This window comes from Vanellus vanellus (assembly GCF_965231255.1).
Source record: "Vanellus vanellus genome assembly, chromosome: 2".
Classification (NCBI taxonomy): domain Eukaryota; kingdom Metazoa; phylum Chordata; class Aves; order Charadriiformes; family Charadriidae; genus Vanellus; species Vanellus vanellus.
Genome location: NC_138906.1, coordinates 50,587,207 through 50,599,444, shown reverse-complemented (window position 1 = coordinate 50,599,444; position 12,238 = coordinate 50,587,207). Strand labels below are relative to the sequence as shown.

At 37.3% G+C, this 12,238-nt stretch overlaps 1 protein-coding gene across 1 annotated transcript in view; it reads right to left on the bottom strand.

Annotated features, from left to right (window-relative positions):
* Window positions 1-12,238, bottom strand: part of TNS3 (tensin 3) — a 125,950-nt gene that overhangs the window by 93,082 nt on the left and 20,630 nt on the right. The window contains exons 10-12 of the mRNA XM_082479079.1: window positions 9,797-9,926; window positions 8,840-8,905; window positions 5,926-6,030 (exon numbers count right to left, since the gene is read on the bottom strand). Of these exons, the coding sequence (XP_082335205.1) occupies window positions 5,926-6,030; window positions 8,840-8,905; window positions 9,797-9,926 (301 nt within the window). The remainder of the gene's footprint in view (window positions 1-5,925; window positions 6,031-8,839; window positions 8,906-9,796; window positions 9,927-12,238) is intronic.

Here is a 12,238-nt window from a genome sequence, read left to right as displayed (position 1 = left end):
CTTTCGCAGAGTCTTATAAAAAAGTAGAACTGCAAAAGATATCTGAATGTATCATAAACCGCCATAAATATCTATTAAACCACTCAAATTTTGCCCTGTGGTCTTTGGATCTGAAAGTGCAATAAAAGCCTTTGACAAAGGGCTAGTGACTAACATCCTTGGGGTAACAACACTGCCTATTACTGAGAAAGGAGGACATTTAGTTTAAATGTCCTCCAACATTAGTTGGAGGACATTTAAAATGCATCTTTTGAAAGCAAATAATAGCTCTGCAGTAGCTTTGACAGTATCTGATATATGCAACCTGTGCTTCAAATAAACCTGTGTGCTGTTAAAGACATTGATACCTGGGGGAGGGGGGGAGGTGTGGAGGCAAGTGTGCCCAAACAACCTTCACAGAATGAAAGGCAGAGAAGCTACAGGAGAATATATAAATAGGAGCTGACAAAGAATTAAAGGCAAAGGAATTAATAGGAAAGAGAAACGGAAGTACAGGCAGTCAAAGGCAGGAGGCTAATGGAAAAAAAACAGGGGCCTAGGGTAAATGCCTAGGAGCCCTGCTTCTAATCTGTTCTTGGTTTCAGACATAAGACTTGCAATGTTTATCTTAGGTATAACCATCCCTCTCTAACACCTAGCATTTTGAGGGGGAGGGGTAGTTTTATTTGAGATAAATTTAAACTCAGCAGAATTGACAAATGGTACCTAGCAAAATCAGTGTCCCAGTGCATTAAGTAAAATGCACACAATTCCTCACTATATTGACTGCCTTATTGTTACACTTGCATGTTTGGGTAAAAGGAAAAAAATATTTTTCAACAGAACTTGACAGTCCAAGTTCTGGAGCTCAGCTTAGCACTTAAGTTAACACTCAAGACTTCCAAAAAGCTGTTCAGTGTATCTTGAGATACTCTTTAAAAATGAGCACAAAAAAAAAAGTCACTTTGAATCAGTAAATCCTTTGAAAGTCTGGCCCAACTGCACTTAACTGTCATCTTCTAACTGACCTATCCAAAATACTCTAATACTGCGTTGTTTTTTTTTTTTTTGGTTAACAAAACCCCCAAAACATGGACATAGGAGATTACAGCCGAGAACAATCTTAGCTAATCAAGCACAATCTTGAAAACACCTGCATGAACTTACATTTAGACTCCAACATATTGGGCTAAAACATACTTAAGCCACAGTACTGTTACAATCAATGCTTTATTAAAGGAGGAGGAACAAGAGAATTACCTATTGCTGCACAAGTAGAAATGAAACCTTGTAAACCTCTGTTAGCATTCAATACTGCTGACATAGAAACCATTTTATATTACTTTATGTCCGACTCATTGCGAGCCTCATGATTAAGACGACTAACCAGATTTAAATTTGAGAGAGAGAGAGAGAGAGAGAGAGATAAAACACCATACAAAATGTCAAGAAATAGGAGACACTGATTTTCTCTGAGGAAACTTAAGGTAGACACTCCAAGGCATTTCAGACAGAGTTTCAAGCTGGCAGCATTTTATTGGGTAATTTTTTCTATTTGCTATAGATGTATCTATTTTCACTGTCAAATAAAAAGAGGGGAAATTGTTGCAGGACACCTTTTCATCCCTACCTTCTAACAAATCTCTCTTTGTCTCAAAGAATACTGCATCCAGCTGGTGACTAAAAGCTGGAATTACCATTTATTCACTATCAATTTCAGCTTCACTCATCAGAAATGGCATCAAACCTGCTGTTTTCTTTGGTAGGCATCTGCATTCCTGTTAAGGTACCAAAGCCAAGCAGTTTTGCCTCAGCCCTTGAGTTTTGCAATATTGAAGGGGCCCTCTGGGAAAACAAGTGTTTAAATACATGAGAGGGCACCTCCCTGTTGAATAGCTATTTACTTTGGGTTGAAGAGAAGAAAAAATTTCAATAAAAGTCCCGTCTAATCACATGACTTGGGTGCATACCTAAATGTTGGTTATTGCCTGCCTGGAGACACTTCTCAGACACTTTCCTCTATGAAAAGAAAAAGAGCAGGAGCAAACCAGTTTATAAATATTTGGCAATTTTTGACTAATTGGTGTTGATCACAGTTACCAAAGGCTAGAAAATTTGTAAAGCGACACTCTCAAGATACAGGAATTTGGATTCACTCAGCCCTACCCTATTTGGCCTGAATTAAAAACATCCTTTTGTTTCCAAAGTTGTTTCTTTTCTAATTGTCAAACACTGTTAAGCAAGCAAACCCACTTTGCTAAGAAACAAACAGCGAGGTTCTGTTGAGAAGGATACTTAAGTTCTTGCCGAGCTGAAAGTCCTTCTCTTGTCATTTTAAGAAATTTCTAACATGTGCGCATGTTATTTTCTTTTCACAGATTGTACAGCTGGCAGATAGGCAAGTGCAGAGGGATTCAATGGTTGTTAAAATAAGTGAAATGTCTTAAAATGGAACACTGAACAAGAACCAGGTGCATTTCTGTTGCCAATCCACTGAATGCAAACTAAAACAAATACAATTTCGGCCAACTATAACCTTTGATGCTTACCAGTTTTCTTTATGAAAAAAAAAAAAAAAACACAAACAAAACAAACAAACAAAAAAAAAAACCACAAACCCACAAGCCAAACAAACCCCCCCCATATCTTGACTGAATGCTGCATGCACAAATGGCAGTATAGCATCACAGTCACACATACCCCACAGTCATCGTCTTAAGACAGAGTTGTTCATTCATGGTAGACTTATTCTCTCTCTAGAATAGTCTTAGTCTGCTACCAGGATACTTAGAATAAACCTGAGATAAAGCAATGCAAAAGGAACGAAAGCAGTCATCTTTTCTTCCAATTATTGATATTCTCTATCAAATGAGTTTCTGCTCTTTGGCAATACATTTAGTTTTTATTTCAGTATCTCTGATTTTATTTTCAGAACACCTCAGAACCCAGGCTTGTACCAGGATCCGCCAGTGGGTTCCAGACAAACTGATGGTTCCCATCCAAAAGGAGACTTGCATTTTCAGCAGGAGGGAAGTGTTTTATTTAACAATAGTACATCTTACTCACTGCAGCAAATGATAATTCTGAAAATTACAATTGAGAACTAAAAAAAAAAAAAAAAAAAAAAAAATCACACCAAAACCACAAATAAATCCAACTGAACAAAAGACAAGTCAAACCTTTTCCATTTACCTCTTCCCTCTTGATTAGAGGGGCAGTTTTTTTTCGAAACTACTTGTCATTTAATATCTGAGAGAAAGAAATATTAGTAAGTGTAAAGCATAGAAAGTTTTTCAGGGAGGGGGAAGGGGTAAGGGATCACTTGTTTCTTTCAGCTTTCTGTTCCTATAGAAAATACTTCATCCTCATTTATGACGACTCCCCCTCTCCCTGCCCCAAATGCCATAATTATAAGTATTAATTGTTTTTACTAGCTTTTAATGATAACAATAGCTACTAAACCCACATCAGTTTAGTCCATCAATTCACTTCAAAGTACTCCCAAAATATTATCATGAACAATCCCAACCCCAAAATCAGTCTAAATATAAAGGAGACACATATAACCTTACAAATCAAAAGAAAGACATGCAGTGAAGTGAGCTACGATATTCAAGTTATAAGATGAAAAACATGATTATCAAGAGGAATTGGGACACATTTAAATCACTTGACATAACAGAAGATGCTACTCATTTATGACCACAGGTGATATATCTTTGCGGTCAACTTGCTACTCTGCAGCAAATGAGCAACCTTTCATAAATCCTTACATATCTATTGTATGGTAAGTGATGCCTTAAGGCATCATTTCTGTTCCTTCCTGCTAACAAAACACGCACACGATGAGTACCATGACTTTAAAACCACAAGAAAACCAATGGCAACTATCTCAGACTTCTACATGGCAGTGGAAAGACCACCTGATTTTTGTGGTTCCAAATCCTACATTTGACTGCATACTTTTAAATCAGTGTTACAGTAGTCTCTGTGTTAACATGCTGCTCAAGAAACCTAATAAAATCTTTAGTCTATCATGGAGGACCATTAGTGCAATATACAAGAGATGCTTCCCAAGGGATCTGAAGAGAAACAGTTATTTATGAGAAGAAATTCGAATCATTTATGGCTTTCCAGTTGTCAGAATTCCTACACTGTTAAGAATGACAGTTAAGGAACTAAATCCAGAGAGCAAATTGTCCAAACCTTGGCTGTATTCAACACAAATGTACACAACCTTATTACCGTCAAAGGGTTCAAGATCATTTAAAAGGCAATTGCTTCTGCCTGCCAACAAACCGAGATACTTTTTCTTTTATCTTGTCCTTTCATCTTTTGTTCTTTTGGTAACATGGCCAAATAGGTGTAGAACTTCAAAAGAGACATACTGCTTTCTTGTTCACTTCTGATTCTCCATTTTAATATAATCAGCTTGGAAATAGCGATTCCACACACATATATCTAACAAAGCAAATCCTCTTCACTTCACAAATCTCTGTTGTAGCCTTCCTGGCCACCTTGATCTGGAATTTCATAGGCACACATTTTTGAAATTAACAAAAAGGTGCATAACTGTAATACAGGAATCATCTGTCACATTCATATCTCATGTTATTCCTATTGAAATTCCTGTGGGAAAACAGGAAACAAGCTAATTGCACTCGTGAATGGTCTGTGATCACGTCTTCTACAAGACATGAGCAGCATACTGTTGTGTATCTTCCAACGGCTTGCTGCCTACACATTTATCTCTGCTTTCAATTTCCTGTACTGATGTAGTTACCTAAAATGCAAGGCATGAGGATGGGAAGGTCAAATCCATCTAGCCAATCAATCTTAGCAATTAAAAAATGTTTGACATCAATGCATTGCTTGTTGAGGGCTATGTATATACAAAGGAGGGGGAAAAGGATGTGGGGAAAAAAAGAAAATTATATGGAAACATCCTGGGTAGAAATTGAGACATCTTTTTTCAGCCAAGACTCAGTCTCTCTGGTGTTGCTCCTCCTAAGAGACACTGCACAGTCTTATTCAACTATAAAACCTCTGATGACTCCCTATGGAGTGCTCTACCTGCCCCACATAATGGTGCCAAATGGCTGTTCTGTTCCCACCCTCTATTTTCCCCTAGTTTTCTGCAGATTGGGGTCTGCTGTGGATTAGGAAATACTCCTGTACAGTAGTGATGCAGTGGGAAAAAAAGTCAAGCTCCCAGTACGCCTCTTCCCCTAAAACCCTCACTGACATGGTCATTAGGTGGTCAATGCTGAATTCGGACTATGAAAATCAATGGAAACTAAGCCTAGAGAGCAGCTAATTAAATATCCTAGCTCCACCTCTCATTTCATAACAGGAGAGTTGTAAAAACAAGAACTTTGGCATCCATTCAATAGCTTTTCTCATATTTTTACTTGCAACAGTGTCAGGCTTGCATGTGCACCAAGTTGTGCAGACACAGGCATGACGTTCTGAGTCCTTACAAGAAAACTATATCCATTAAAAGCACAACATTCACTCCTTTGCTGTTTGTTTATGCATAACTTTATGGCCTAGTGCACCTCCTGCAAAACTCCAGGCAAGAAAGTAAGTATTGAAGGCTACAAACGCACCACATCATTTTGTTGTTCTTAAAATTATGTATTGGGATTCCAACTAGAATCTTTAGAACAAAAAAATTTAAGCAAATTTACAAATAATAAAGTATCTCGTGTCAATGGTTGCATCTCAGTCCAAGACAGTGCATTAACAAGAATGTCTCTTGAACAACTACTACAGCTTTCTTTCCATTAGATCCACTAAAGCCAAATAGGGAAGGGTAAACAGCTACTTAATACACCAATGAAGTGGCATTAGGTTCAAGCAAATGAGCTCTTCTTCCTCCCTTTCAAAGGCTCTGGCACAGTTGCAAAAGGTTTTGTCTTGGTCTCATGTGACCAAATTACTCACCTTCCCCATCAGGGCTCATATTTTCATAGGAATCCCAGCGTATTAGTGGGTCTGAGGTATTGTAATCAACTATCACTCCATGGTCATTCTGAAGGTGTTCATATCCTAAAAAATAAAAATCTGTTTTAGATCAAAAATTATCATAGCCACATTTTCAATGGTATACATGCACATAGGTATGTGGCCTTCTGACAGAAGTGTGCTCTGCAATACCATATTCTGAAATGTAAGAAGGAGCAATAGGGGAAGAAAGGTTATATAAACCAGCTTAAAAAAAAAAAAAAAAGCTTGATTTATGTTTCGTTACAGAAGGTACAAGCAGAGAATTTTATCTCAAGTATTTTGATTATGATGTAGCTCTGATAACTGGGATCAGTCCCTAAACAGAACTAAAACAGATGATCCACCCAGCCCTATAGGCAGGCACAATAAAACAAATAGCTTTTCAGAATGAAACCACAAGTATCTGTAAGGAGATAGTACTAAAGGAATGATAAAATAAGACTTTGTTTGAGATTATCATTCTGATACAAGAGCAACTTATCACTAAAGATGAACAGAGAGAGCCGAAAACTGCTCCTCTGTGTCCCTCCCAGTTCCCACAAGGTGCCAACTATACGGTTTCATCCATTCTCCAGCCTCCTGGCAGCACCCGAGATTGGGCAGCTTGCCTTCAATGTGTTTTGCTGTGCTTAAGCAGGCTCTGCCAAACATACCTGGAATTTTCAGCAGTAACCCACATTTTTGTGCCCTTAATGAGGCATAAGATAATATTCAGCTCTTAAATGTACACCATGAGGAATTTAGGTGTGGTCCAGTGATTCAGAAGCAAAGCACAGACATCAAGAACTCATGACCTTGGACTTGGCTTTGGTGCTGATACAAATCAACTCAGCTTTCTGTCTTTGCTCCTCTATCTAGATTAGGGAACAAAGAAATCCTCAATTATCAACTCTTCCACTGTGTCTGGAGAAGCAAGCCCTATTGTAAATTGTTCTAAAGCAGCAGAGTCATAGCCACATGCTGTGACTTTCAAAGCAGGGTAGTTAAAATTAGAAAGACAAGAATGCTATGGTCCTGTACCTTTATATGCAGGCAGAAAAAAGTCATCTATAGAGAGTTTCTGTGATGACATTTGTCACAAGGCAGATTTATGAAGTTTGTTACCTAAATATTTAGGTGTCTCATCTTCTTGGCAAGTGCATTCTTTCTTAAAAACTGTATCACAGTCACTTATTTTCTAGAATACTGTGTCCAGTTTCAAGCTACACAACACAAGAAAGATATGAATACAGTGAAGCAAGTTCAGGGGAGGGCAACCAGGATGGTCAGGACCAAAGGACTTGTCCTGTGAGGAAAGGCTGAGGGACCAGGGCTTCTTCAGTCTGGAGATGAGATGGTCTTGGGGGATGACATGACAGCAGCCCCGCAAAGGCCATGCATGAGACAGTCAGGTGGGAGCAAGGCAGAAGGACTACAAGGAACAGGCATAAATTGAACCTCGAGAATTTTAGAGTCAATATAAGGAAAAATAACTCCACTGTGAGGACAGTCGGACATTGGAACAGTCCACCCATTGAGGTTGTGAAGTCTCTATCCTTGGATTTTTTCAAGATTTGAATGGACAAAGCTCTGGGCAGCCTGGTCCGATCTTACAGAGGACGCTGCTTTCAGCAGGAGGATGGACTAGAGATACCCTGCAGTTATTCTATGATTCTATAATATTTTCAGGTGTGGAAAAGTCATTTTGCAGAAATCATAAATAAATATTTCAAGGTGAACTCTTCCTAGCCAGTTAATCACTTAGATAGCGATTGAATACAAATTTCCAATTACTTAGAATCTTAATTTCCAACAACTTGGAGCCTGCTAAAAACCATATCTTTGATTTGCCATCTAAGGAAGGAAGACTTGAAAAAATTTTGATCCTTTTTCAGACATGTCAACTGGCCTCTCTTCAAGCATTTACTATCCAGAAATGTTTAGCACAAGCTGGACAAATTTATTTATAAAACTGTTTTTTTTCATATGGCTTTCCAACAAGCCAAGTGAGATCTTCGTGTTCAGCTGGACAGAATCCAACTTCTTACCAGCTGCTACAAGTTTCTAAGTGATCAAACTGGTAAGGGGAAAACAAAAAGGAAAAGGAAAACATGCAATTCACAGGACACTGAATAGGAATATGTATGAGACAGTTAAGAATATTTGGTTTTCATTCAGTCTCAGGCAGAATCCATACTTTTTGGGACACCGTAAAAGGAGTAAGAACACATCCATTAACAGAATTAAACTGCAATATAAAGCGTGATCTTAAGTTCTTATTGCAGGTCATAATTATCTATGATCTTAGATATATCACAACAGAATTCTGGAGGCATACAGGATATACTCTACAAGCCAACTTCATAGCAGAAGCATTTCCAACAAAACTATAGCTCTATCTCTTCATGCTAAACGGAAGACAGCCCAAACTTCACCACTGCAAATATAATCAGTTATGACAACATCCAAGAAAAGGTTATGGGACAGGCCACTGCTGTCAATTATGCTGGCCCAAGCTACCTATACTATGTGTATTTTACACATACATACAAATGTTTTCTACTAATCATCAGCAACTGTTCTGGTATAGTTTTAAAATACAATCTGATCACTCCTATGCTGATGTAAATGCAGAGTCTTCATTAAAGTTTTCAAATTTAGACCAGTAACTATATTACATATTTTAACATTTTTACATATTAAAACATTTACATATTTTAAAATTACTACATATTTTAACATTTTAGCTGAATTTCAGATCTACTACAAGAGAAGTGGAATAAAAGAGGAAAAAAGAATTTAAAAACAAACCCCAAACACTTCAATGTGATTTATTTTCAAACTAAGCATATTTTTTCTTGTCTATACTCACCTTGAATTTTCTCTGGCGTTCCTGAAAACACCAATTCCACTTTTCCATAATCAGGGAAACGGTCATCTGAAAACAAATGTTAGTATTTCAGCAAGCTATCTCCCAGCAAAGCAATTCCAAGGCATTCAGAAATCAGGAATCTCTATAACTGTTAATATACATATTATCGTCACTCAGTGTCAGTTGGTGTTTTGTTTACTTCCAAGAACAGTCAAAAGTAGAAGAGATGTAGAGTTCCCAAACTTCTCTCTAGACAGACATGGCTGGCTTTGGCTTTTAAAGGAAAACACACCCAGGAGCAAACTAAAATTGTTCTCTGTATTGGCTAAACTGCAATACTTCACCACAAAACTTTTCTGTAGCCATATGTTACAGGAAAATATGTTTGATTTTAGTTTGCCAGTAGCGTAGGGTGAGGGAGTTACAATCCTGCATATGAAATAAACCTGAAATAGTAATTTGGAAAATACAAAGACTGGCACAACACATTTTCAAATATGTCTGAAAACTTTACCTCCGTTTTTGGATATTCTGAAGCATATTAAGAGATCTCCATACTAAAGCAGACTAGGTAACAAACACAGTATCAGACTTAGTGACTGTTCTCATCAGCCAAAAAAGGGATTGGCTTAGCTCATCTTTTTTTCTGTAATGGTGACTAACGGAGTCACCAATTTAAACAACTGTCTGTTGTTTTTACAAATGTGAGGGGAGATGATAAGGACTAAGTAGGAGTATCTGAATTACTTTGACAAGTTAACTCACCTGAAGAGCTTTTCTTCTCATTAGGCATTTACCTGTGTTACATGCTATGAGCTAACTAACACAAAGCAATTTCCCTTTCCCTAAAAATAGGGATGGACAAAACCCAAGAATCCTTTGGAAAATGGGTCCTGAAGATGATCACATGCACCCTTCGCAGACATACACATCCAACCAACCACAGAAGGCAAGTACCTTTGCTGGCATTGTCCAAATCCTCTTTGCCAAACACCAGGCCATGTCCTTGAATAGCTCCAGTGTGAAACTGAAGGCGAAAAACCACATCACGAGTAGCTGACCTGTACTTTTTGTGATAACACTTCAGCTAGAAAGACAGAGAGAGAAATGTGTCAGGAAGTAGTTTCTTACAAATCTGAAAACGTGTGTGTATGCATTAGTTGCTAAGTAAAGCAGCCACAGCGCGATTTAGTGAGGACACCTCTGACATTGTAACAAGCAGGATATGCATTACTCAATCATTTAAAATTATACAGGCCCAAGGCAAGATAGTTCTGGATATGTAAAAATTATAATTACTATTTTCATCACTATCAGTCACCAATCAGTAGATTATGATTCAAAAATCACAACATTTGTCAGTACAACATTGGGATACTCACTTGTATCCATACTTCTTCATGATACCAAATTAATGCAAAACTGAATTATAGCACACTCATTTCAAAGTAACTGAGGAATATGCAGAGTTTTTAGAAGCAAGCCTGCAAGATGATTACATCTATTTTAGGACTTCTTAAAAACCTACTCTAGTGATGATAGGATCTTGTTTTATGTTACTGTGTGAAGCCAGTAGTAGTTTTGACACCTTGGTTAGAACAACACACAACTCTAAAAATAACACCTAGTATGAATTTCAGCAGCTAAAGGTGAAGACAGTACATTTAATCTGTAACACGGCCTTCCCTAGACTAGAACTATGGATATTTTACCTACTAATTATCTGAGTGAACTGTAATACAAAGCCACTCAGCATTCTCACAGGAATACATAAAAAGTTTTGTAACCTTAGTCACAGGACTGAAAATTTTATTATATTATCCTGATGATATCAGGATTTTACGATAAAGCAGATGTCTTTTTAATGCATTTCACTAGCAACAAAAATCACCTTTTTTTTAAGGCAGACTGAAAAATTTGTTCTAGACAGAAAATACTGAATAACTGAAGAGCAGTTATTCAAACTGAAGTAATACAAGAAAGATGTACAAGGAGGGATGCTTCTGAAATTTGGGACTGAAACATATTTATGAAGTTCTCACTACAGGATTTGAAAAATCTAGCAGAAGCTGTTGCTTCGTTATACTAACCTCATGATGCCTTAAATTCCAGAAAATAATCAACACTAACCATATATATGGCACATAGGATAACTTCCGAAATATTTCAGTCCATGTACCAAAGAAGGTTTTTTTTCCAGGTATTCTCTATGCAAACCACATATTCCTAACCCTTTGTAAAAGCTGGGAGATTCTCTACACAAGTAAGCATTAATTTATCTGAAAGTGACAATTTACGGTTGCTTGTTTCTTTGATTTTTTAAAAGAGAATCCCCTACAGCATAGTGGTAGCCCCAGGTAAAAGAATATTTGCTTCTTATTTTAAGCAGTGCTTTACACCCACTAAAATTAACATAGTGTACAAACCCCTCCATATTGAAGGGATCTACTTCCTTTTAGTCCAGCACAACTACCAGCATCATCTCTCTAGAACCGCGGCCATAAGTCAGTCCCTTAAATTACTGAAATATAAGGTAGGAGAAACAGAATGCTTTATTCGAGAATAAACTCTCATTCTCCACTATGCCCAGCAACTCCATGTAAAGGCAAAACACCATCCTAAAGGATGAAAACCGCAAGTTTGCCCAGAAGTGAAAAATGGACAGAAAGGGGATTAAGAGAGCCCCTGATGACAGATATTAGAACTAACCTGCTCCAAAAGAAGCTTGAAAAGACTTAAGAGCTTCTTTAAGGTTAGATACTTTCCTCCACAATTTTGTGTTAAAACTTTAACTTCTTTAGCTGTTTAAACAATCACATTATTTTTACATGTGGGTCATAACTGAGAGTTTCTGAAGATGCAGAAGACTAAATACCTAAACAATACGTTTTTATCCTCCAACTTGTCAAGAGTTTTGGCTTCACACAGTTTCTGGATTTACTCAATCTAATATCTTTTGCAGAATTGTGTTTATAAAAACACTGAATCTGGGTGAATTCAGTGAACTATGTAGTTCCTGCTCCTTTCTACTTTCTAATTCAAAGCAACAGCCTTGAATAATATTATCTCAGCATAGCCTAAACAACTTATATAGAATTGAAACTGTTTATTAAATCAGGCCTCTCTTGCAATTAGTAACAGTGTACATCTTTACCCAGGATACCGAGAACATCTTTTAGTGCTCATTATACACAATAAGCTTTCTGTGAAGTCTAAGCTTAACTTTGAATTCTGACTCCACTACCTTCTGATGCCATATTCAAGAATTAATGCAAGCCACTGTAATATGCTGGGAAATACCTATATACATTTACAGATGTCAGTGCAGCTTTTCAACAGCTGTGGCTATGCTGTGTCACCATATACTATTCACATTGTGTTAACAAATTCTCTAAATCT